The sequence below is a fragment of the Hemitrygon akajei genome, chromosome 1 (genome assembly GCF_048418815.1).
Source record: "Hemitrygon akajei chromosome 1, sHemAka1.3, whole genome shotgun sequence".
NCBI classification, from domain to species: domain Eukaryota; kingdom Metazoa; phylum Chordata; class Chondrichthyes; order Myliobatiformes; family Dasyatidae; genus Hemitrygon; species Hemitrygon akajei.
The window spans coordinates 50,016,538-50,043,884 of NC_133124.1; the positions used below are offsets into that span (position 1 = coordinate 50,016,538).

A 27,347-nucleotide genomic window follows, 5' to 3' on the forward strand; every position below is an offset into this window, starting at 1 on the left:
GGAAGAACGTGGCTAAAGTGAATGTAGGTCCCTTGGAGGACGAGAAGGGGGAATTGAAATTGGGTAATGAGGAAATGGCTGAGGCTTTGAATGACAATTTTGTGTCGGTCTTCACTGTGGAGGACATGTCTAACGTGCCAAAGAGAGATATTATGGATGCGATAGGAGGTGAAGCCCTTGATACAATAGCTATCAGTAAAGAGGTAATGCTGAGCAAACTTGTGGGCCTGAAGATAGATAATCCCTTGGTCCTGATGGAATACATCCCAGGGTACTGAAAGAAATGGCAAAAGTTATAGTAGAGTCTTTGGTCATGATTTACCAAAATTCTCTGAACTCTGGGCAGGTCCTGATGAATTGGAAGAAGGCGAATGTCATGCCACTGTTCAAGAAAGGATGTAGGCAAAAGGCAGGTAACTATAGACCAGTTAGTTTAACATCTGTAGTTGGGAAGATGCTTGAAGCTATCATTAAAGAAGAAATAGCAAGGCATCTGAAAAGAAAATGGATCAATCAGGCTGACGCAGCATGGACTCAGCAAAGGCAGGTCCTGTTTGACAAACTTACTGGAGTTCTTTGAGGATCTAACGAGTGCGATGGATAGAGGGGAACAGAGGGATGTTATTTACTTGGATTTCCAGAAGGTGTTCAATAAGGTGCCGCATAAAAAAGATATCCATAAGATAAGGATGCATAGAGTTGGGGGTGACGTATTAGCATGGATAGAGGATTGGTTAACCAATAGAAAGCAGAGAGTTAAGATACATGGGTGTTACTCTGGTTGGCAATCAGTGGTGAGTGGTGTGTCGCAGCGGTCTGTGCTGAGCCAGCAACTGTTCACGAAGAGGCGGAGGACGAGCCTCACTCCAAGTGAGGTAAGGCCAGGTAAGTTCCTTTCAAAGGAGAAAGTTTCAAAAGTTGAGGCAAGTATTGGGTAGGTCATGGCAGCTGAGATCGGCCCCATGGTTTGTTCATCCTGCAGCATGTGGGAAATCAGGGATACTTCCAGTGTCCCTGACGACTATGTGTGCAGGAAGTGTGTCCAGCTGCAGCTTCTGGCAGACCGCATTGAGCGTCTGGAGCTGCGATTGGATTCATACTGGAGCATCATGACAAAGTCGTGAATAGCATGTTCAGTGAGTTGGCCACACCGCAGGTAAAGGCTACACAGGCAGAAAGGGAACGGGTGGCCACTAGACAGCGTAGCAGTAGGCAGGTAGTGCGGGAGTCCCCTGGGGTCATCTCCCTCCTAAACAGATATACTGTTTTGGATACTGTTGGGGGAGATGTCTCATCAGGGGAAGGCAGCAGCAGCCGAGTTCATTGCACCATGGGTGGCTCTGCGGCACAGGAGGGAAGGAAAAAGAGTGGGAGAGCCACTGGGTCCTAATGTCCACCGCATTGAGACAGGTTAAATAAGGTCTGGGGTTCCATTGGGTCCGAAGATCCACCGCATTGAGACAGGTTGAATAAGGGACTTGAGCAACCGCAAATTTTGGTATCCGCGAGGGGTCCCGGAACCAATCCTTCGCGGATAAGGAGGGCGGACTGTATTGCATTGCTGCTAAGTTAACAAATTTCATGACATGTGCTGGTGATAATAAACCTGATTTTGATTCTTATTGAACTCTCTTTCTAGACAGTTTACTGACAGTGAGGCATAAATACACTTCTTAAATATTCTCCATCATCAAATCATTATCAACCTATGTATTACATTTCTCCAAACTTAATAGCCACTAGTTGAGAAAAAGCAAAATAAAGTTTAAAAGCTTTCTGATTCCAATTCTGAGGGGAGCAAATAGTTGTAACGTCAAACTGCTGAGGGAGAAATAATAAAAACGAAACCAAGCAATTGAAAGAAAGACTTATAAAAATGATGGAGAGGTTCATGGATTATTTCAGTCGCTGTTTGATTATAACGTGCAATTCTAAGCATAATCGAAACAAGGTTCAAAGGAGAAAAACCCCGTGTTAGTATCACATTGAAGTGAGTTTTGTCTAGCTGTCTGAAGAGATACGGAAATTCATCTGTGTGGCAATCTGCTTTACGATGAACTTCTGCAGTGAAGTTACTATTGGAATATAGGTCTTGTCGAAGCCACTTTATGGAATCTCACTTTCGTGAAATCTCAGTCAGCAATTAAGGAATTGACAAGGTATATTCTAAACATATTAATTGAAAGATATGTTTTGGCAGATGCTGGAAAAATAAATTAGTAGTGTTTTTATAACTCTGAATGGATGTGGTGGTTAGATGCAGCAGTTCTTGAAATGGCATTCTGTGTGGAGAGGAGCTTAGACGTGATCACTGGGTCCCAGAGGCATGAATGGCATCTGCTGAACCCCATCTCACACTTGTATTTTCCACAGCATCAAATTCTAAAGATTTGGAGAGAAAAAAATAATCAAAATTTGGAGCTCACGTTACTAACATGATTAACTCTTTTGTTTATGTATACTTACATTTTTTAAACCTCTTGTTAGGTGAGTTTGAAAACAACTGGGAAATGGTGAGGATTGATACCTCAACTAAGGGGGGAAACAAGATTCTGATAAATCGCCTGAAAAAGTCATCAAATCTTTCTATGGTAAGGACCATAATTTGACATTTGAGCCAGTGCTTTTTATTGTCGAAATATATCCATAAATGACTAATCACTTTGTTTTTAATTCATTTCTTTTTTCATAAAACAGAGCGAAGAATCGCCTGCTGCAAAAGTGAGGCGCAGGGTGGTGCGTTTACTTGGGTGTCTGGGGGGACACATCAACCGGAGTCTAGTGACAGGTCAGTGAGGACAGTTTGAAGCATATCAGTCTAGTTGACAACAGAATAAATAAAGGTGCAAACTTAAGGCTAACAGACGTTATGTAATTGTATTTATTTATGTTTTTACCTGCATTGCCCTACATTTAACGTTAATAATCTGCATAGCTATGGAATCTGTGCCTCTGTTTGATCTACATATTTATTACTGTCATTCATGATGAGAAGGAGCAGTTTGCCAGGATGTTTTTTCTACATCTTTTGCTTCTGAACATTAAAATGATTTACTGGAAGCAGCTGACCGAAGTCAGAATTATAGAACAAATAATTATTGTGATTATGTTATGCACTAAGCTAAATACGTAGTTTTACTGACATAAATTGGAGTTTGATCCACTTAATTATGGCCTAATTCTGCTCCTATGTCTTATGGTCTTATCAACATTTCACAGCAATGATTGTTTATAGTAGTGATTTGTAATGAGGCACAGAAATGCCCCTGTGTCTTCTCATGAACTAAAGGTGATTGACTGCCAGGGTCTTCTACAATAAGGAAGGAAATGTTATCTAGAGTCTACACCTTCATAAAACTTGCCATTGAAAAGGCTGCCCCACTTTTGATGTAAAGTAGCGAATGCTGCAGTGTTGCCGTAGCATCTGGTGCTTGTAATGTTTTGTATGGTTTGCTTTTAAAACCTTTTAACTGAATTTTTTTGAAGGGCTCACAACCACTGTGTATATGTTCCAATCTAGACCCACTGCGTTACTGGAGAAGGTATTTCTGGTTCTTTCTATCACATGGTACTTTTGCTGAACTGTGGACTGATACTGGATCATTTATTTACAAAGCCAATACCAAGTTCAATAAAATGCCCATTCTGACTTCATTTAAGTGATGATCAGAATATTTTATGATCATACATTAAAACCGTAAAAGAATAAAGTTGAAGAAATTCATGATAGGTAATTCTTCAATTTATGAAGGAGAGTAGATAGGCATGAGGGAACAAGACTGGTGGAGGGGAGATAGATAGATAGATAGATAGATACTTTATTCATCCCCATGGGGAAATTCAACTTTTTTTCCAATGTCCCATACACTTGTTGTAGCAAAACTAATTACATACAATACTTAACTCAGTAAAAAAAAAATATGATATGCATCTAAATCACCGTCTCAAAAAGCATTAATAATAGCTTTTAAAAAGTTCTTAAGTCCTGGCGGTAGAATTGTAAAGCCTAATGGCATTGGGGAGTAGTGACCTCTTCATCCTGTCTGAGGAGCATTGCATCGATAGTAACCTGTCACTGAAACTGCTTCTCTGTCTCTGGATGGTGCTATGTAGAGGATGTTCAGAGTTATCCATAATTGACCGTAGCCTACTCAGCGCCCTTCGCTCAGCTACCGATGTTAAACTCTCCAGTACTTTGCCCACGACAGAGCCCGCCTTCCTTACCAGCTTATTAAGACGTGAGGCGTCCCTCTTCTTAATGCTTCCTCCCCAACACGCCACCACAAAGAAGAGGGCGCTCTCCACAACTGACCTATAGAACATCTTCAGCATCTCACTACAGACATTGAATGACGCCAACCTTCTTAGGAAGTACATTCGACTCTGTGCCTTCCTGCACAAGGCATCTGTGATGGCAGTCCAGTCAAGCTTCTCGTCTAACTGTACTCCCAGATACTTGTAGGTCTTAACCTGCTCCACACGTTCTCCATTAATGATCTGATGGCAGGTCTGAAATAAATATTTGTCATATTTGTAGTAGTAGAGGGCCGTTTTTCAGACTGGAGGCCTGTGACTAGTTGTGTGCCACAAATAACTATACTGGCTCCCCTTGTTGCTTGCCATGTGTGTTAATGTCTGGGATGTGAACGCAGCTGGTGTGGTTAGTAAATTTGATAGTGACACCAGTCAGTGGATCTAGATCAAGCCAAGGAATGACAGATGGAATTTAACCTGGACAAGTGTGAAGCACTGCATTTTGCGAAGTTAAACTGTGAAAGGTTTGCACAGTAGATCGCAGGGTCTAATGAGAGATATATTAGAGAGATACAAGACCCTAGTTCCCTAAAAGTGTTAATATGGCAGACGAAATGCTGTTCGACTTAGTTGGTCAAGAAATTGAGTGAAAAAGTTGGGATGTCATCTTACGTCTACAGCATATGGAGTATTGTCTGCTTTTCTGATTGCCTAACTGTAGTTCCCTCCCCAGGGCAATCTGGCACATTCCACGGCAACCTTGCTGTTTCTTCATCATTTTGTCGTTTTACGTTTTGTCTGAGTTGCTAGCTCGACGCTCGACCCAGCACAAGTAGAACTCGTGCAAGGAGTTGGCCGGATTCGAACCCGGGACCTCTCACTCCAAAGTCTGGTGCAGATGCCATTACATCACTGGCACAGACAAACTAAAGGAATGTTGTTGTTAAACTGGAAGGGGACAGAAAAAGATTCATACGGTAAACATAAACATGAGAAATGCTGCAGATGCTGGAATTCCAGAGCAACACACACAAGATACTGGAGGAAATCAGCAGTTCAGGCAGCAGTAAATAACTGATGTTTCAGGCCGAGACCCTTCATCAGGGCTGGAAATAAAGGGGGAAGACTCCAGAATTATAGGTAGGTGGAGGGGAAGGAGAATAGCTAGAAGGTGATAGGGGAAGTCAGGTGGGTAGGGAAGATAAAGGGCTGGAGAGGAAGGAGTTTGATAGGAGAGGAGAGTGGACTATAGGAAAAAGGGAAGGAGGGACCCAGGGGGTGGTGACAGGCAGGTGAGAAGGCGTGAGAGGCTAGAGTGAGGAATAGAGGAAGGGAGGGGGAGGGAATGTTCTTCACTGAAAGGAGAAATTGATGTTCATGCTATTAGGTTGGAAACTACCCAGATGGAATATGAGGCGCTCCTCCAACCTGAGGGTGGCCACATTGTGGGACTAGAGGAGGGCATGGACCATCATGTCAGAACAAGATTGGGAATCAGAATTAAAATGTTTGGCCACAGTGAAGTTCTGCTTCAGGTAGATAGAGCAGAGAAGTTTGACAAAGAGGTCCCCCAATTTTTACATCCAAGAGGAGGCCTCATCAGGAACACATTGTCAACAGACAACCCCAGCAGATTCACAGGTGAAGTGTTGCCTCACCTGGAAGGAATATTTGGGACCCTGACTGGAGGTGAGGGAGGAGGTGAATGGGCAGGTGTAGCACTTGCCGGGTAGCACAGCTCCTTGCCGGGTTAAGTGGCAGGAGGGAGATTAGTAGAGAGGGATGAATGAACAAGAGAATCACGGAGCGTGCAGTCCCTGCAGAGAGAGGGAAAATTTTCTTTGGAGTTGGTGGTAGGTTTGGAGAGGGGTGATACAATAAAGATGTTAGTAAGACTGAAGGGTTTGAGTTAAGAGGAGAGGCTGGATGGACTGTTTTCCTGGAGTGTAGAAGGCTGAGTGGTGACCTTACAGAGGTTTGCCCAATCCTGAGCAGCATGCCAAGGTGAATGGTCACAGGGCTTATCCCAGTGTAAGGGAATCTAAAACTGGAGGACAGAGTTTTAAGATTAGAGGGGAAAGATTTAAAGAGGACTAGAAGAGAAGGTTTCTGATTCAATGGGTGGTGAGTACATGAAACAAGCCGCCAGAGGAGGTGGTAGAGGTGGAGATGGGTACAATTACAATGCTTAAAAGGCATTTGGAAAAGTGTGTGGATGCGAAAGGTTAAGGGGGATATGGACCAAATAGAGACAAATGGTACTAGCTCAGGTAGACCAGTCCTGCTGCAGGCTTTTGACCCAAGACATCGCCATTTCCTTTCCTTCTACAGATACTTCTTGACCTGCTTTGTTCTTCCTGCAGGTGGTTGTAACTCAGGTAGACAGCTTGAGTAGCATGCTCTGTATTTCTGTGACTGAGTACTCCTGTTACTCTGAACTTTCTCATTTGAATCAACAGCTGCGTCTTCTGAGGAACTGATGAAGAAGTGTGTTGCTTGGGTGGCAGAGAAGGCACTGAGCTTTGCAGTACCGTTTTCAGATATGAAACCTGTGATTTATTTGGATTTATTCCTACCACGCATCTCTGAGCTTGCCCGTTCTGCTAGTGACCGACAAACTAAGGTGAGCTACTGTCTCTTCATCTACATTTAATGCCGTGTTCTTGGTCACAGACCTACTGAAGAGCTTGCGGGAAATGCTGTATGTGCTAAAGCTGATCCTCTTCTAACTTATCCCGCAAATGAGTAACAATGGACTGGGAAATTTTGATTTCTCTTGCCCTATTTCTGTCATGTGATTAGATGTACCTCCCAGATTTTATGTAGTCACTTCATTGATTGGTAATGTTTTAAATCATTGTAAAACTTAATAGTTTTAGAAATAATTTACAACTTTTGTTATGCATGATAAATCCTGTTAGGTTGCAGCTTGTGAACTGTTACATAGTGTGGTTGCTTATATGCTGGGAAAAGGATTACAGATCTCTGAAGGGCAACAAGAACCAATGTACCAGCTGAACAAGCGTATATATCCAGTCTTGCTCCGTCTTGGTTGTGATGTGGATAAGGTAAGAAACCATGCCCCTAAGCATGTTGATTCATTAAAATATTTTAATTAAAGCTTACTATATGGTGGATTAATAGGTCATCTTTTCATATATAAATTCTGCATATTCCCAATAAGTGTTATTTTGTCCTTATCATCTATTTTCAAGTCGTCAAGTTTATTATCATTTGACAATATACATGTATACCACCATCTCATTTAGATCATCATCATCATTATGTGCCATGTCGTATGATGTGGGTGACCATGGTCATGACCATGATTGCTCTTGGCAAATCTTGCTGTGCCTTCTTCTGGGCAGTATCTTTACAAGATGGGTGACCCCAGCCATTATCAATTCTCTTCAGAGATTGTCTGCCTTGCATTAGTTCTCGCATAACCAGGACCTGTGATCTGCACCAACTGTTGATATGACTATCAACCACTTGCTCCCACAGCTTCACATGACCCTAATCAGGAGGGGTTAAGCAGTGACATACCTTACCCAAGGGTGACTTGCAGGCTAGCAGAGAGAAAGGAGCACCTTACACCTCCTTTGTTAGAGACATATCTCCATCCCCACCATCCACTAGATCATAATGCATACCATTAATGTCTTCAGACTGGAGCACACCTTGGCTATCTCATTCTCATGTGCTTAACACCTTTCCATTCTACAAACCCCATTTCCAGAAAAGTTGGGATATTTTCCAAAATGCAATAAAAACAAAAATCTGTGATATGTTAATTCACGTTGTTACGAATGAAGGGAGCAAAGTCACCCCCCCCTCCTTTTTGAGAATCGCAAAATTGCTATTATTTCGGGTCTGATACCCAGGAAATGAGAGAGACACACATCATGTCAGTAATGAGAGAGAGAGAGAGAGACGCAGGATCACAGCAAAGGCGGTTGTTATAGACAACGCAGAATACACAACAAGGTGGAATGTCTCCTAACAAAAGCGGAACAGAACCACTGATTACTGCTATTGTCTCTTGGAGAAGGAATTGTGTATTGAGTACTGTACTATTCATTGAAACCCCTCGGGACAGCCAGAGTGGTCTGGTTGAGGGATTGCATCATCTCAACCTGAGCTGACATCTGAGACCCCGTGAGTGAGGATAAAAGACGGGTCTGGGAAACACCCCTTAGACACACCAGGAGAAACGCTAGAAATCCAGTGACAGCATTTTATAGCGAAAGCCGGTGAGAGCTCGTGTGTGTCCTCCCTTGCCTGGGTGGCGGGCTCATCACGGAAGAATGGTTTAGCAAAAGGAGAGGTCATACTTAAACGGCCACAACAACGAGACACCCCGACGGATCGAAATCATAAAGGAAGATTGCAAAAACAATAGCGGTAACTGTTCCCATTCTTCTCTCTCTCTCTCTCTCTCTCTCTCCTCTCTCTCTCTCTCCTCTCTCTCTCTTCTCTCTCTCTCTCTCTCTCTCTCTCTCTCTCTCTCCTCTCCCTCTCCCCTCTCCCTCTCCCTCTCCCTCTCCCTCTCCCTCTCCCTCTCCCTCTCCCTCTCCCTCTCCCTCTCCCTCTCCCTCTCCCTCTCCCTCTCCCTCTCCCTCTCCCTCTCCCTCTCCCTCTCCCTCTCCCTCTCCCTCTCCCTCTCCCTCTCCTCTCCCTCTCCCTCTCCCTCTCCCTCTCCTCTCCCTCCCCTCTCCCTCTCCCTCTCTCTCTCTCCAACAATTGCAACAGTGACAACAAACACCACAGCCTGTGTGAACTGAAACGGACTTTATATTTCCATCGGACAATACATTATCCCCTAGACAACGATAGAGCTTATTTCTTATTGATTATTATTATACCCGCACTTTTAGGTTTAGTATTGACGACGTATATTATCTGTATATTTGCATTGATATTATTTTTGTGTATTTTTACTAATAAATACTGTTAAAAATAGTATCACCAGACTCCAACGGACGTCTCTATCTTTGCTGGTAAGTAACCCAGTTACGGGGTTCGTAATAACGTGAACCTTTATTTAACTGACAAAAGTACGAAGAAAAGATTTTCAATAGTTTTACTGACCAACTTAATTGTATTTTGTAAATATACACAAATTAGAATTTGATGGCTGCAATACACTCAACAAAAGTTGGGGCAGAGGCATAGTGTTACATCACCTTTCCTTTTAATAACACTTTTAATCGTTTTGGAACTGAGGATACTAATTGTAGTAGATTTGCAATTGGAAATTTTGTCCATTCTTGCTTGATATAAGACTTCAGCTGCTCAACAGCCCGTGGTCTCCGTTGTCTGATTCTCCTCTTCATGATGCACCATACATTTTCAATAGGAGATAGACCTGGACTGGCAGCAGGCCAGTCAAGCACACACACTGTGTGTCTACAAAGCCACGCTGTTGTAGCCCGTGCAGAATGTGGTCTGGCATTGTCCTGCTGAAATAAGCATTGACATCCCGGGAAGAGACGTCGCCTTGATGGCAACATATGTCTCTCTAAGATCCTAATATACGCCTCAGAGTCAATGGTACCTTCACATACATGCAACTCACCCATGCCGTGGGCACTGATGCATCCCCATACCATCACAGATGCTGGCTTTTGCACCTTTCGCTGATAACAATCAGAATGGTCGTTTTCATCTTTGGCACGGAGAACTCGACGCCCATTTTTTCCAAAAACTAGCTGAAATGTGGACTCATCTGACCACAGCACACAGTTCCACAGTCTTTCGGTCCATCTGAGATGAGCTCGGGCCCAGAGAATTCGCTGGCGTTTCTGCATAGAGTTGATGTATGGCTTCCTCCTTGTGTAATACAGTTTCAAGTTGCATTTCTGGATGCAGTGACGGACTGTGTTAAGTGACAATGGTTTTCCGAAGTATTCCCAAGCCCAGGTGGCTATAATTGTCACAGTAGCATGACGGTTTCTTAGGCAGTGCCGCCTGAGGGCTTGAAGATCACGTGCATTCAACAGTGGTTTCCGACCTTGCCCCTTACGCACTGAGATGTCTCTGAATTATGTACTGTAGATGCTGAAAAACCTAAATTCTGTGCAATCTTGTGTTGAGAAATGTTCCTTTTGAACTGACTAACAATTCTCTCACAAATTTTGGCACAAAGGGGTGAGCCACGACTCATCCTTGCTTGCAAAGACTGAGCCTTTGATGGACGTTACTTTTATACCCAGTCGTGATACCTCACCTGCTACCAATTAGCCTGCTTAATGTGGAGTCTTCCAAACCGGTGTTACTTGAATATTCTGTGCACTTTTCAATCTTATTTTAACTCTGTCCCAATTTTTGTTGAGTGTGTTGCAGCTATCAAATTCTAAATGTGTGTATATTTACAAAATACAATTAAGTTGGTCAGTAAAACTATTGAAAATCTTTTCTTTGTACTTTTTTTTTTATAAATTTTATTTAATTGCATTTTTAAATGATTACAAGTGTAGAAAAAAAAGTATGTGACCCTTCCCCCCTCCCTTTAATCCCTCCCCCCTAACTTCCCTATATAAAAAAAAATTAGAAAAAAGAAAAGAAAGAAAGAAAGAGTGCCTGGTTGTTGGAAGGTCTCCACATGCTCCATGGAGTTCTTAATAACTTTAGTATATATATTTATTTCTTTCCCCAAGTAACCATTAATTTTCTCTTCAGAGCACCTATATATTTAGTCCTGTCTTTTGTAAATAAGGGCCCCAGATTTTCAAAAATGTTTCATATTTATCTCTTAAGTTATAAGTAATTTTTTCTAATGGAATACAGCTATAGATTTCTTTTTTCCAACAATCTATACTTAAATATGTATCTGATTTCCAAGTAATTGCAATAGCCTTTTTGGCTACAGCCAGCGCAATTTTTATAAATTCTTTCTGATATTTATTAAGTTTGAGTTTCGGTTTTGTCCCTTCAATATCACCTAGTAAAAGTAATATTGGATTATGAGGAAGTTTTATTCCCGTAATTTGTTCCAATAAAAGTCTTAAATTTGTCCAAAAAGGTTGAATTTTAGAACAAGACCATGTAGAATGTAAAAATGTACCAGTTTCTTGTTTACATCGGAAACACTGATCAGATAAACTTGGATTTAATTTATTTATTTTTTGTGGTGTAATATATAATTGATGTAAAAAGTTATATTGCACTAATCTTAACCGAACATTTATTGTATTTGTCATACTATCAAGACACAGTCTTGACCAATTTGTTTCTTCAATTTTAATATTCAAATCACTTTCCCATTTTTGTCTTGACTTATGGACTCCTTGTTTAGTTGCTTGTTTTTGAATCAAATTATACATAGAAGATATAAATTTTTTAATATTTCCTTTTTGAATTAAAATTTCTATTTCTTTAGTTTTCGGCAATAACATTGTTTGACCTAGTTTTTCTCTTATATAAGCCCTTAATTGAAAGTAACAAAATAAAGTGTTATTTGATACTTTATATTTATTCTTTAATTGATCGAATGACATTAATATACCTCCTTCAAAACAATCTCCTATGTATTTAATTTCTTTGTACTTTTGTCAGTTAAATAAAGGTTCACGTGAATTAACATATCACAGATATTTGTTTTTATTGCATTTTGGAAAATATCCCAACTTTTCTGGAAATGGGGTTTGTATAACAATGCTCCAATGTTTCTGGACCGCTGGCCATTCATGAAAGAGCCTAACGCCGCCAGCATATATTTTTTAATGTATTTCCATTACGTGTCATACCAGAACCTAAACTACTATGCCATCTTTTCTTCTGCATATTTGCAGCAACATTACCAGTAAAGAGGATTTCTAGAAAAAGTAGTGCCTGCACTATTTATAACAATGGTTCCTTAGTGGCAATCTAATAGAGTTAAATAAGAATGTTCCATTGAAGTACTGATAATTTCTTCAGGGATATATAAATAGTTCCAAATTTTAACTGTTCTGAAAATGTACAAATAATTAGCAAGTTGGAGGGTCAAAATTTGTATGCGGTCAACTGAAAGCAAATGCACCCTGAGTGGGTGATCTGTTGATGTTATTTATCAGAATTGCTATTGTATTACAATGAGGCAGAAATGGAATCTGAATAGTTTTTATGTATGTTTTTATATGTAGGTAACCAGCCAGCTATTTGAACCACTTGTCATGCAGCTTATTCATTGGTTCACCAATAACAGGAAATTTGAAAGTCGGGACACAGTGGCGCTGCTGGAGGCAGTTCTGGTAACAATCGTTTGCTTAGTTTGACGCTTTTTGAACACTCACACCTTTTTAATGTACTTTAAGTAAGGCGATTTTAAACAACTTTTTAGTACACGTAACATTTAAAATATTTTTATGAGTTGTGCAAGTGAGCAAATTAAGGAGATTTACAAGTATGGAAATGTCCTAGCCAGCACCTTCATGTAGGATTTGTTAATTACTGATGTTTATTTCAACTTTTTGTCGTTTAGTTTTTCTTGTTCCCCTCCCCCCACCGCCGTATTCTTAACTGTAGCTACAGTTGTCTATGAAATGTTTATTTTCCAAGGATGCCATCCATACAGGCCATTTCATCATATCAATACATTGAAGTAGTGTAAGGGAAGAACAATAATGGAGTGCAGAATGAAGTGTTACAGTTAAGACAAAGTGCATTATGGGGACACAATAAGGTACAATGTCATGCTGAGGTAGATGGCGAAGTCGAGTCCATTTTCTACAAGAAGACTGTTCGTTAATCTTATAACAGCAGGGGAGAATCCATCCTTGATTCTGGTGCTAGCTGCCTTTAATCTTTCGAATCTCGTGCCCAATGGATGGGAGAGAAAGGCAGATGGGGTCTTTGATTATGTTGGCTGCTTTATTGATTAGTGAGAAGTCTGGACAAAAGCTGTGGAAGGGAGACTGATTTAGGAACCAAGTATTAAAATATCCAAATGTATTCAAATGCAGAATATACATGTTTGGATGGGTTGGGGAATAGCTAAAGTGAGCAATTTTTAAATGTTCAGAGTTCGCTGTTGAATTAATGTTAACAGATTCAACCTTACTGTGGCAGAATTTGGGATACAAAACCAAAGCAGCGGTCCAGTGAAAATATGTCTCTAGATGTTTTGTTTCACCCTTTGGCTAACGATGGAAGAAATATGACATAGTTACTGAGCAATCATTACAGTACTGTCCAGTTTGATTTTTGTAACCATTTTTCTAGGATGGCATTGTAGATCCGGTGGACAGCACTCTAAGAGACTTCTGTGGACAATGTGTACAAGAATTCCTCAAGTGGTCCATAAAACAGACAACTCCACAGCAGCAGGAGAAGAGTCCAGTAAACACAAAGTCGCTCTTTAAGCGACTGTATAGCCTTGCTCTTCATCCCAATACCTTCAAGCGACTCGGAGCGGCTCTCGCGTTTAATAGCTTATACCGAGAATTCAGGTAGGCCTACTTTCAATCTTCGATCCATCCAATTAGATATAAATGGATCAGAAATTATATGCATAGTATATTGTATATTGAAGCAGAGTGTAAGGTTGCTATATGTACAAGCGTATAAAAGAGAAAGTTGCTGAAGATCTAAAATAAAAACACAAATGCTGGACATACTCGGCAGATCAGGCGATGTATCTGGAGAGAAAAAGAGTTAACATTTTAGTCTGATAACCTTTCATCAACATTGTATTATAACCTACTCTGAAAATGATATTGCCTGAACTTGGGTCAGTGCTCATTAAAATTAAATTGTACAGTCTTTTTATAATTTTTTGTCAAAATAGAGTAAAAAAAATTCACTTATCATGTTTTTAATTGTAGACAATAAGTTTTACGTTTTATTTAATTGAGATAGGAAGGAGCAGCTGCCTTTACGCTCTCATTGTACTTTTGATTGAATTTTGCATGTTGGAGGTTGAGCTTGTATCAGTGAATATGCTGGCAATGTTCATTTGAAGGCAGATTGAGCCTTTAAGTAGCCATATTCAAAAATTTACTTTAAAATGTTTGTTTTCAAAATATCCTTGAGAAAATGTGGCTGGTTGTTGGATGCCTTGATCAATAACAGCAACAGCAATTTATATGACCATTTAAGCTTCAAATTCAACAATTACTAATTTTAGACTAAGATGATAAGTACCTAACTTCATGAGGGCAGACATTAATTCAATTGTGTCCTTTCTTTTCATTTCTGTTAGAACAGTTCTATGAGCTTTTAGTGAAATATTGTTAATTATGTCTGGCATCTCACACTCTTCCATTATATCCTGCATGCTTTTAAGTAACCTTGCTACAAATCTCTCTCCACACTTGCCTATCACCTCTCTTGGTGCTCCTCTTTCCCTTTCTCTCATTCTCCTACCACATTCCTTCTTCAATCCTTTACCTTTTCCTCCTAATCACCTCCCAGTTTCTCCCATCATACTCCCCTCCCCCATCAGCTACCTTTGCCATCAACTGGCTTCACCCATCGCCTTTAAATTGTACTTCTTCCCTTCTCCCCAACCTCTCATTCTGGCTTCTTCCCCTTCCTTTCCAGTCCTGATGAAGGGTCTCAGCCCAAAATGCTGACTGTTTATCCATAGATGCTGCCTGACCTACTGAATTCCTCCAGCATTTTGTTTGTGTTGGGTTTCAAGCATCTGCAGAATCTCTTGTATTTATGATTTTCCACAAATATAATTGTAATTTGTAAATGTAAATGTAATTTGCTCTAGTCATATGGAATCTGTGTTTCACATGATCACATCTTGTATTCTTCCACCAAATCTTGTTCCATTCCAGGATCATTCTCGTGAACCTCCTGTGGATACTCTCCAGTAGCGGTATATCTTAGATAGAAGCCCGAAACTGTTCACAATACACTACGTGCAGCCTGAAAGTGCCTGATAAAATCTCAGCATCATTTCCTCGCTTTTGCATATATTCTAGTTTCGAAATGAATGCTAACATTGTATTTGACTTCCTTACCACCAACTCAACCTGCAAGTTAACCTCTACTGAATCATGCACAATGACCCAAGTCCTTTGTACCTTTGAATTTTCTCTCCATTTAGTAAACAGTCTACCCCTTTATTCCTAAGTGCACGACTATGTGCTTCCCTACACTATATTCCATCTGCGTTTTCTTTACCCAATCTCTCAAAGTCCTTCTGCAGACCCCCTGTTTCTTCAACACTGCATAGTCCTCCATTTATCTTCATATCGTCTGCAAACTTATCTACAAAGCCATCAATTGCGTCATCCAAATCATTCACATATAGCGTAAAAAGTAGTCCCAACACCAGCCACTAGTCACTGACAGCCAACCAGAAAAGGCCCCCTTTATTGCTTCTGTTTGCCTCCTGCCAGTCAGACAATCTTCTGTTCATGTTTGTATCTTTCCTGTAATACCATGGGTCTTAGCTTGTTAAACAGCTCATGTGTGGCACCTCGTCAAAGGCCTTCTGAAAATCCAAGTACACAAATCCTCTTCTACTACTTAAGTTGCTTTGCACTGTCGAATCAAATTTTGCAAAATAAATATTGAAAAGACTGAAGTGATAATTCTTAGCCACCTTCAAAGGCAGCAGTGCCGCATCATTGCTCTCATTCTACCAGCCTGATATTTGTTGTTCCTGCATAAGGGCACACAGAACCTTGGATTCCTTTAAGTCTGACCAAACTCAAGTGCTATTTGCTTCCTTTCAGCAATTTTGCCTATTTCCACGCTGCTTTGGCTCAAACACTTACCAAAACTTTTATCAACTGAAAACCTTTTTTCTAGAAATCTTTGTCCTCCATTTTTCAGAAGTTCAACGTATTAAAATTCAGTCACATGTTTGATGTACAACAGTTAGTCTTGTTTATCCTTCCTCTTCTAACCAATGACTTATGTGGCTGCTTTATCCCTGGATATATCAGTGAACAGCCTAACCTTACTGTATTTTCTGAACCCTCGTCTTCCTCCCTCAATTCTCCAATTACCCTTTCATCTTCTTGCTTGTGCCATCATTGGCATTAACTACAATTTAATTGAATCCCCTTGTTAAACCTGTATCCCCATCCTTAAAATCAACCTTTCAGCCAGTCTCATTGTTTTCTATTTTTTCCTAAGAAATGTGCTTCTCAAAACATCATGTTCTTAAATAGAGCCTTTGGACTTTCTAATACAGTGGATTCCGGTTCACTGGGACACTCTGGGACCAGTACCTTTAGATCAAGCACCAATCCCTACAACACTGTAATAATGTTAAAAGTTCATTCAGCTCAGCGTGTTGACACTGCTATTCCCAATGCAGCCTGTAAGTGGCGCCTGTGGCACAGAGTATATGACCGTAATCCACTGTGGAGATAAATAAAAGTGGATTCTGGTTAATTAGAACACATTTGAACCAGTGTATTTTTGGCCAAATTAAGCAGCTGTCCCAATTAACTGAAGTTTTATTGAAATAGATAAAAGGCATAAAAAGACAAATTGCTGTTTAACTGAGCAACAATTTATGTAGATAAATGAAATGCAGAGAAAATTAGAACAGTACCAATACCTCTACAATACTATAAAACTGTGTATTAGTTCCTAATAGTTATTGATGGAGGAATTCATCTGCTGTGTTCTTACGATTGACTGTAGATGAGCAAAATCAGTGCAGACTCCTAGTGCAGATAATGGACTTCCTTCATACAATGCTTTAGCTGAATGCATCATCTGAATCTTCATTTTCAATGTAACATTCAAGATACTTGTCGATACCTTTGAATTCTTCAGAATCCCTAAGTGGTTGAAATAGTGAAACTGTTTCATTTTCACTTCGGTCATTTATGGCAACTCTGTTTGAAACCCTGGTGAACAAAACAGTTCCAAGTTATCTTACTGCTTATATCTCCCCAACTACCAGTGACAAAGATTGCTGCTTTTTGAACACATGCAACTGATGCTGTTTAAAAACTGATTGCTCTAAGCACGGTGGTCTAACAGCCACGCAAGTGCATGAGACTGTTGCTGTCCGGCAACATTCTTCTGCCCCAATTAAGTGGCATTGTGTCCCAAATAAGCAAAGGGAAGCCCAGCTATTTTCCTGATTTTAGTTTTTGTTCTTTCGGAGTTGTCCCAAATAAATAGCTTCTTTGATTAACCAACAGCCCAATTAACTGGAATCCAATGTATATAAGATCTGTGTGTGCTTTTCTTTATTCTACAATAATGTTGCTGTTTTTTTAAGGGAGGAAAGTACCTTGGTTGACCAGTTTGTGTTTGAAGTATTGGTTGTCTATGTGGAAAGCCTTGCCCTTGCACATTCAGATGATAAATCATTGGGTAAGTTGGTTTCAGTATCTGTAATTTTCTGGTATCTACATATGCTAAAGTATCAATATTTTAACATTGTGCCTTAGTTTAACCTTGCTGTCTTTCTGGAAGGAAATTGATCTTTCTTTTGATATGTAAAAACAAAATGCTGGAGGATCAGTGTACTAAACAGCATAAGAACATAACAAATAAGAAATAAGAGCAGGAGTAGGCCATCTGGCACAGTGAGCCTGCTCCACCATTCAATAAGATCATGGGTGATCTGGCCATGGACTCATCTCCACCTACCTGCCTTTTCCCCATAACCCTTAATTCCCCTACTATGCAAAAATCGATCCAACCTTATCTTAAATATACTTACTGAGGTAGCCTTCACTGCTTCATTAGGCAGAGAATTCTACAGATTCACCACTTTCTGGGAAATGCCCCTTCCCATCTCCGTCCTAAATCTACTCCCCTAAATCTTGAGATTATGTCCCCTAGTTCTAGTCTCACCTATCAGTGAGACAACGTTTCTGACTCTAACTTATCTATCCCTTTCATAATTTTATATATTTCTATAAAATCTCCTCTCATTCTTCTGAATTCCAGCGAGTACAGACCAGGCGACTCAGTCACTCCTCATAGTCTAACCAACTCATCTGTGGAATTAACCTGGTGAACCTCCTCTACACCATATTTGTGGAGGAAGAAAAAAACATAATGTCCGCCTATTTATCCAGTTCATTAATTCACAAGCAAGTTAGTCTTGCATACAATACTTCAAAAGTAACTTCAGCATGAGACATTTCCCAAGGATTTGATAAGCGATCTTGAAGTAAAGGAGCCATTAGGAGGTAGTGACCATAATATGATAAGTTTTTATCTGCAATTTGAGAAGGATAAGGGCAGATCGGAGGTGTCAGTGTTGCAGTTGAACAAAGGAGACTATGGGGCCATGAGGGAGGAGCTGGCCAAAGTTAACTGGACGGATATCCTAGCAGAAAAGACAGTGGAACAGCAATGGCAGGTATTCTTGGGAATAATGCACAAGGTGCAAAATCAGTTCATCCCCCGGAGAAGGGGCCACAGTGGTTGACAAAGGAAGTCAGAGATTGCATAGCATTAAAAAAAAGGAAGTATGACAGAGCTAAGGTGAGTGGGAGGACAGATGATTGGGAAATTTTTAAGGAACAACAGAACTTAACTAAAAAGGCAATATAGGGAGAAAAAATGAGGTACGAACACAAGCTGGCCAGGAATATAAAGGAGGATAACAAAAGCTTTTTTAGGTATGTGAAGAGAAAGAAGATAGTTAAGAACAATGTTGGGCCCTTGAAGAATGAATTGGGTGAAATTGTTATGGGAAACAGAGAAATGGCAGAAGAATTTAATAAGTACTTTAGATCTGTCTTCACTAGGGAAGACACAAGCAATCTCCCAGGTGTATGGATGGGCCAAGGACATAGGGTAACAGAGGAAATGAAACAGATTGACATTAGGAAGGAAACGGTGATGAGTAGACTGATGGGACTGAAAGCTGACGAATCCCCGGGTCCAGATGGTCTGCATCCTACGGTACTAAAGGAGGTGGCTCTGGAAATTGCGGATGCACTGGTAATCATTTTCCAATGTTCCTTAGATTCAGGATCAGTTCCTGAGGATTGGAGAATGGCTAATGTTATCCCACTTTTTAAGAAAGGAGGGAGGGAGAAAACAGAACTATCATCCTGTTAGCCTAACATCAGTAGTGGGGAAGATGCTAAAGTCCATTATTAAAGATGAAATAGTGGCATATCTAGATAGCAGTGATAGGATTGGGCCGAGCCAGCATGGATTTACCAAGGGCAAATCATGCTTGACTAATCTATTGGAGTTTTTCGAGGATGTAACCAGGAAGTTAGACAAGGGAGATCCAGTGGATGTAGTGTAGCTCGATTTTCAGAAGGCATTTGATAAGGTCCCACATAGGAGATTGGTGGGTAAAATCAGAGCTCATGGCATTGGGGGGAAGATATTGACATGGATAGAAAACTGGTTGGCAGATAAAAAGCAAAGGGTAACGGTGAATGGGTGTTTCTTGGAATGGCAGTTGGTGACTAGTAGGGTGCCAAAGGGCTCGGTATTGGGACCACAGCTGTTTACGACTTACATCAACAATTTAGATGAAGGCATTGAGAATAACATCAGCAAGTTTGCTGATGATACTAAACTGGGTGGCAGTGTGACATGTGATGAGGATGTTAGGAAAATTCAGGGTGACTTGGATAGGCTGGGTGAGTGGGCAGATACTTGGCAGATGACGTTTAATGTGAATAAGTGTGAGGTTATCCACTTTGGGAGTAAGAACAGGAAGGCAGATTATTATCTGAACGGTGTAGAGTTAGATAAGGGAGAAATACAAAGAGATCTAGGAGTCCTTATTCATCAGTCACTGAAGGTGAATGAGCAAGTGCAGCAGGCAGTGAAGAAGGCTAATGGAATGTTGGCCTTTATTACAAAGGGAATTGAGTACAAGAGCAAGGAAATCCTTTTGCATTTGTACAGGGCCCTGGTGAAACCACACCTGGAGTATTGTGTACTGTTTTGGTCTCCAGGGTTAAGGAAGGACATCCTGGCTGTAGAAGAAGTGCAGCGTAGATTCACAAGGTTATTTCCTGGGATCTCCAGACTGTCTTACGCAGAGAGGTTAGAGAGACTGGGCTTGTACACGCTGGAATTAAGGAGATTGAGAGGGGATCTGATTGCAACATATAAGATTATTAAGGGATTGGACAAGATAGAGGCAGGAAATATGTTCCCGATGCTGGGAGAGTCCAGTACCAGAGGGCATGGTTTGAGAATAAGGGGTAGGTCATTTAGGACAGAGTTAAGGAAAAGCTTCTTCTCCCAGAGAGTTGTGGGGGTCTGGAATGCACTGCCTCGGAAGGCAGTGGAGGCCAATTCTCTGGATGCTTTCAAGAAGGAGCTAGATAGGTATCTTATGGATAGGGGAAATCAGGGGATATGGGGACAAGGCAGGAACTGGGTATTGATAGTAGATGATCAGCCATGATCTCAGAATGGCAGTGCAGGCTCGAAGGGCCGAATGGTCTACTTCTGCACCTATTGTCTATTGTCAATTGATTGTGAACCTAATCCCAATAAAATGTCTGAAACTAAAATGGCAATATTTTTTAAAAATGCATTACCAAAAGTACTTTTGTTTTATTTCACATTGGACGTAATTTTCATGAGTTGTGTTGCATTATTTTATATAATGTGGTTAGAACATCATTGTCGTGAGTTGGAAATTCCTTAAAATATAATTTAATTAGCAAAATTCATATTGATGAGGTTTTGTTCTTTGGTAACAATCTATTTTAGAATAATCAAAGCGAGTGGATATATTTTCTCTGTAGGTACAGTTCAGCAATGCTGTGATGTTATTGATCACCTAAAACGGATTATAAAACAGAAAGCTCCTGATTTGAATAAACCTGCCAAAAGACGTGTGCCCAGGTTTGTCTGTTGCTTATTGTGAACTTTTCAGCTTCATAACTCAAAAAGTGTGTCCATATGTCGTTCGTTATCCATTGCAAATAGAGCAATATTCTCATGTTCCGGATATATCCTATTTATTTATTAGAAATTTTCTTCCTTGCACTGTATTGCATTTTCTCCTGTATCTATTATTGCTGGAGAATGGGTTGTTTGGTGCCAGATAAATTATACAGGTACTTCATCATTTTAAAGTGAATTTCATTACCATTTTTGGCTGGATGGTACTTTCGAGCCCTGTTTTATTTTTGTTAAATATATATATGTGTAGAGACAACACAAAAAGAATCCCTTTAGCCTAACTGGCCCATCAAGTGCTTATCTGAGTTACAAAGCAAACACAAGGAAATCTGCAGATGCTGGAAATTCAAACAACACACACAGAATGCTGGTGGAACACAGCAGGCCAGGCAGCATCTATAAGGAAAAGCACTTCCGAAGTTTCGGGCCGAGACCCTTCGTCAGGACAAACTGAAGGGAAAGAAACTAAGAGATTTGAAAGTAGTGGGGGGGAAGGGGAAAATGCAAAATGATAGGAGAAGACCGGAGGGGGTGGGATGAAGCTAAGAGCTGGAAAGGTGATTGGTGAAAGTGATACAGAGCTGGAGAAGGATAAGGATCATGGGACGGGAGGCCTCAGGAGAAAGAAAGGGTGGGGGGAGCACCAGAGGGAGATGGAGAACAGGCAGAGTGATGGGCAGAGAGAGAGAAAAAAACAAACAACTAAATATGTCAGGGATGGGGTAAGAAGGGGAGGAGGGGCATTAACAGAAGTTAGAGAAGTCAATGTTCATGCCAACAGGTTGGAGGCTACCCAGCCGGTATATAAGGTGTTGTTCCTCCAACCTGAATGTGGCTTCATCTTGACAGTAGAGGAGGCCATGGATAGACATATCAGAATGGGAATGGGACGTGGAATTAAAATGTGTGGCCACTGGGAGATCCTGCTTTCTCTGGTGGACCGAGCATAGGTGTTCAGCGAAACGGTCTCCCAGTCTGTGTCGGGTCTCACCAATATATAAAAGACCACACCGGGAGCACCGGACGCAGTATACCACACCAGCCGACTCACAGGTGAAGTGTCGCCTCACCTGGAAGGACTGTCTGGGGCCCTGAATGGTGGTGAGGGAGGAAGTGTAAGGGCAGGTGTAGCAGTTGTTCCGCTTACAAGGGTAAGTGCCAGGAGGGAGATCGGTGGGAAGGGATGGGGGGGACAAGTGGACAAGGGAGTCACGTAGGGAGCGATCCCTGCGGAAAGCAGAAAGGGGGGAGGAAAAGATGTGCTTGGTAGTGGGATCCCGTTGGACGTGGCGGAAGTTACGGAGAATTATACGTTGGACCTGGAGGCTCTTCTCTTCTACTCTTATTCCGCTGGCTCCGTCTCCGAGCTTATTTCTTTGGCAAGGACTCACCTACACCCACCGATGACCCCTTCTCCTGTCTTCAACCCTCCTCCTCTTCATGGACAACCCACTCTGGTCTTCTGCCTGCTCTGGATCTCTTTATTGTTAATTGCCGACGGGACATCAACCGTCTCGACTTCACCTCATCCTGTTCCAATTCCAACCTCACTACTTCCGAACACTCTGCTCTCCGCTCCCTCCGCACCAATCCCAACCTCACTATAAAACCCACTGATAAGGGGGGGAGCTGAGATGATAGGAGAAGACCAGAGGGGGTGAGATGAAGCTAAGAGCTGGAAAGGTGATTGGCGAAAGTGATACAGAGCTGTTGTTGTCTGGCGTACTGGCCTCTACCTGGCCGAGGCACAGCAACAACTCTCTGATACCTCCTCTTATTTACCCTTTGATCATGACCCCACTAAGGAGCACCAGGCCATTGTCTCCTATACCATCACCAACCTTATCAGCTCTGGGAATCTCCCATCCACTGCTGCCAACCTCATAGTTCCCACACCCCGCAATTCCCGTTTCTACCTCCTACCCAAGATCCACAAACCTGCCTGTCCAGGTAGACCTATTGCCTCAGCTTGCTCCTGCCCCACCGAACTCATTTCTACATACCTTGACACTGTTTTATCCCCCCTTGTTCAATCTCTTCCCACCTATGTTCGTGACACTTCTCATGCTTTGAATTTTTTCAATGATTTTAAGTTCTCTGGCCCCCACCGCCTTATTTTCACCATGGACGTCCAGTCCCTATATACCTCCATCCCCCACCGAGATGGTCTCAAAGCTCTTCGCTTCTTTTTGGATTCCAGACCTAACCAATTCCCCTCTACCACCACTCTCCTCCGTCTAGCGGAATTAGTTCTTACTCACAATAATTTCTCCTTTGGCTCCTCCCACTTACTCCAAACCAACGGTATAGCCATGGGCACCCGTATGGGTCCCAGTTATGCCTGCCTTTTTGTTGGCTTTGTGGAACAGTCCATGTTCCAAGTCTATACGGGTATCCATCCCCCTCTTTTCCTTCGCTACATCGACAACTGCATTGGCGCTGCCTCCTGCACGCATGCTGAGCTCGTTGACTTCATTAACTTTGCCTCCAACTTTCACCCTGCCCTCAAATTTACCTGGTCCATTTCCGACACCTCCCTCCCCTTTCTTGATCTTGCTGTCTCCATCTCTGGAGATGGCCTATCTACTGATATCTACTATAAGTCTACAGACTCTCACAGCTACCTGGACTATTCCTCTTCCCACCCTGTCTCTGCATAAGGAATCATCAATTTAAAATGAAGATGAGGGGGAATTTTTTTTAGGCAATTGTGAATCTTAAGCCAAATGTTCTGTGGGTATGGTGTAATTAAGTATAATCAGGTTTGGAATAGACTTTTGGACTGCTTAAAAAAAATGAAGTGCTAAGGTATTTCTGTAAGAAATGGAATTAAGTCCAAGAGTCAGATTGGCTAATACCTTACTAAATTGAATGCAGACTCGAAGGCCTTTAGACATACTCTTCCTTCTCCTTGTGTTCCAGAATAATGAGAACTCTTCTGATTACATGAAAGGAATTGTAGCAAGTATAGTAATTGCTAATAATCATAGGTCTTTAGCTTGCACTACTTTAATCAGGTGAGCATCACCCTACTAAAATTAACACCAGAGATCATCTGAAGGAAACTGCTTTAAACTTGACCACATGGGACAGGTGATGTGTAGCTTGTAGGTATGTTGGGCCAAATTAAGTTGCAGATCGCAGAACATCAAATTTGGACTGTCGAGGTGGTAATTTGAATTAGGGGACTTACTCACAGTAGGAAATTCATATGTGCTGAATTTAGATGTGACCATGAATACCTCAATATCTTTGAATAAGTACTTACCACCATAACATACACATCACCTAGCATCACTTGATGTGCAGTACAGTCAGTCTATGTAACAATTATTTGTACCATGTTGCTTTTATATTTATATTTATTGTTTTTTTTTGTTTATACTGTGTTCTTTATGCTCATTGTGGTTTTTTATGCTGCATCAGATCCTTTACACTTGTATACTGAAGAATGACAATAAACAATCTTGAATAGAATGAATGTCTAGATCAGTACGACCTTGTAATGCGTCCCTTTGCTTTGTGCATGCAGGGGATTTTCCTTGGATCAGCAGGTGTGTTTAACAGATGTTGTCCTGTGGCTGTTGGCTCAGTGTGGAAGACCCCAAACAGAGTGTCGGCACAAGTGCATGGAACTCTTTTATGAGCTCGTTTCCTGTTTGCCAGGTGTGGTTGAAATGCAGACTTGTTTTGGTTTACAATAAATGTCTTTAATTCCTTTTAATACTATTTTTTAGAAAAACAGTGGGAGATACTCAAGTGCAAATAGTTTTCCCACATGAATGGGACATTACTGTTGCTGAGTGCAACAGTACTCCTTTGACCATAGGTGAGATTCACGTGACTGTCGCTCGTCACAGAAACACACCCTTACATAATTGACAAATCTCTGCCCAGAAGTCTGAGATGCACAATGTTTTTTTTCTTATGGAATTTATAAGGGGGATTACAACTAAACATACAATGCAAGAGACACAACAAAGTTTGTCAGTTTATGTTTTCAGTCTCTCAGTTGGACAATAAGATTTGAATCTGTTCCACAAACACAAGAGATTCTACAGATGCTGGAAATTCAGAGCAACACACACAAAATGCTGGAGGAATTCAGGCAGCATCTGTGGAAATACATAAACAGTCAAAGTTTCAGGCCGAGATCCTTCATCAGGACTGGAAAGGAAGAGGGAAGAAGCCAGAATGAGAAGTTGGGAGGGAGGAGAAGGAGAACAAGCTGCGTGGTGAGAGGTTGAGCCAAGTGAGTTGGGGGGGGGGGGCACGAATTAGGAAGCTAAGAGGTTACAGGTCATCAAGAAGGCCTTAAAGCTCTCTGCTTCCATCTTGTCACAGACCCCAGCAGTTTCCCTCCAGTACCACCCTCTGCCACCTGGTGGAACTGGCCCTCAAACACAACAATTTATCATTTGGCTCCCTCCACTTTTTCCACATTCTTGGTGTAGCCATGAGCACCCACATGGGCCCAAGCTATACCTGCCTTTTTGATGGCAATGTGAAACTGTTCGTGTTCCAAGCTTTCCCTGGTAATGCTCCACACCTCTGTGCTACAGTGATGACGGCATTGGTGTTGCCCCATGCAACCTTGCTGAACTCCTCAGTTTCATCAACTTTGTCTCCCCTCTCTCTCCCCTTTCTTGATCTTTTTATCTCCATCTCTGAAGACAATTGTCAATCGATATCTTTTGTCAACCTGCCGATTCCCATGGCTAACTGGACTATACCTCTTCCCATCTCATCTCCTGTAAAAATGACATACCCTTTTCTCAGTCCCTTTGTCTCCACAGCACCTGTTCCCAGGGTGAGGCTTTTCTTTCCAGGACATCAGAGATGTCCTCCTTCAAAGGATAGTATTTCCCTTCCTTCACCATTGATGCTGTCCTCGCCCATATCTCCTCTGTTTCACAAACTTCTACCCTCATCCCGTCTTCCTACGACTTCAGCTGGATTAGGTTTCCTCTTGTCCTCACCTGCCATCCCATGCACCTCCACTCACCATCTTCAGCAGGATCCTACTGCCGATCACATCTGTAGCTCTCCTCACTCTCTGCTTTCTGCAGGGATCGCTCCCTTTCTGATGCCCTTCTCCATTCGTCCCTCCCCTCCCTGCACTCATTCCTGCATGTGAAAAAAGTGCTACACCTGTCAGTTCACCTCCTCGCTCACCTCTTCAGCATCCTAAGCAGTCCTTTCAGGTGAGGCAACAATTCAACTACAAATCTGTTAGGGACACCTACTGTATGTGTCCTCTTCTACGTTGATGAGGCCTAATGTAGTTTGGGGGACTGCTTTGTCGAGTACCTGCACTCCATCTGCAAAAGACCAGGTTTCCCAGTGGTCAACATTTTAATTCCAGCCCCCATTCCCATTCTGCCGTGTCAGTCCATGGCATCCTCTACTGCCACTCTCAGATCGCAGGGGCAGCACCTCATGTTCTGTCGGGGTAGCCTGCAAGCTGCTGGCATCAACATCAATTTCTCCAACTTCTGGTAATTTTCCCCCTTCCCCCCCCATCCCACTTCTACCTTCCTTCAATTCCCCACCTGCCCCCCCTTCCTTTTTCTCTTTTCCTCACCTCACTATCAACTCTCCCTGGTGCCTCATGTTCTTCCCTTTGTCCCATGGTCCAATCTCCTCTCCTGTCGATTCTCTAGCCCTTTTACCTTTTCCACCTATCACCTCTGAACTTTTTACTTCATCCCCCTTCTCCCACCCACCTGCCTTCACCTTTCCCCTTGTAGCTTGTACTGCTTCCCTTACCCCACCTTCTCATTCTGGCTTCTTCGCCTATCTGTACCAGTCATAATGAAGGGTCTTGACCTGAAACATCAATTGTATGTTCATTTTCATTGATGCTGCCTGCCCTTCTGAGTTCTGGCATGTTGGGTGGATAAGTCCCATGCCTTTTTTGCCAAACTGTCTCCATTCAGAGGTCATTTGACCAGATGTCTGAGAGCAGCACTATTGTGCTCTTCATCTGTGATGCATTTTCTCTGACATAATGCATTGTGGGTAGCCATACTGGCCATCGTGAATCCCTTTGACTTTAATCCATTTCCACTAAGTCACTGCATTTTTAGCTTGTTACCTCCCTAAACTGCCCCTGCACTACTTTACCCCAATCCTTGAATCCCATCCCTTTCCCTGATAATCCCCACTTTCTAATTCCTTTCCTAATCCACATTAGCCTTGTGTGACAGAGAAAGTGCCTTTCAGATGAAGAGCATGGCAGTGACATCATATCCAATTTGTTTTACCCCCACACTATGGAA

At 41.8% G+C, this 27,347-nt stretch overlaps 1 protein-coding gene and 1 long non-coding RNA gene across 2 annotated transcripts in view; one reads left to right on the forward strand and one right to left on the reverse strand.

The window, feature by feature from the left end:
• Nucleotides 1–27,347, forward strand: part of prkdc (protein kinase, DNA-activated, catalytic subunit) — a 236,238-nt gene that overhangs the window by 68,028 nt on the left and 140,863 nt on the right. Inside the window, exons 22-30 of the mRNA XM_073042713.1 lie at nt 2,488–2,591; nt 2,698–2,788; nt 6,714–6,877; nt 7,176–7,322; nt 12,381–12,488; nt 13,459–13,685; nt 17,441–17,535; nt 20,907–21,006; nt 24,599–24,732. Coding sequence (XP_072898814.1) covers nt 2,488–2,591; nt 2,698–2,788; nt 6,714–6,877; nt 7,176–7,322; nt 12,381–12,488; nt 13,459–13,685; nt 17,441–17,535; nt 20,907–21,006; nt 24,599–24,732 — 1,170 coding nt within the window. The remainder of the gene's footprint in view (nt 1–2,487; nt 2,592–2,697; nt 2,789–6,713; nt 6,878–7,175; nt 7,323–12,380; nt 12,489–13,458; nt 13,686–17,440; nt 17,536–20,906; nt 21,007–24,598; nt 24,733–27,347) is intronic.
• LOC140726411 (uncharacterized) overlaps nt 16,800–27,347 on the reverse strand; it is a 63,619-nt gene continuing 53,071 nt past the window's right edge. Inside the window, exon 5 of the long non-coding RNA XR_012098626.1 lies at nt 16,800–17,060. This is a non-coding gene — a long non-coding RNA (uncharacterized lncRNA). The remainder of the gene's footprint in view (nt 17,061–27,347) is intronic.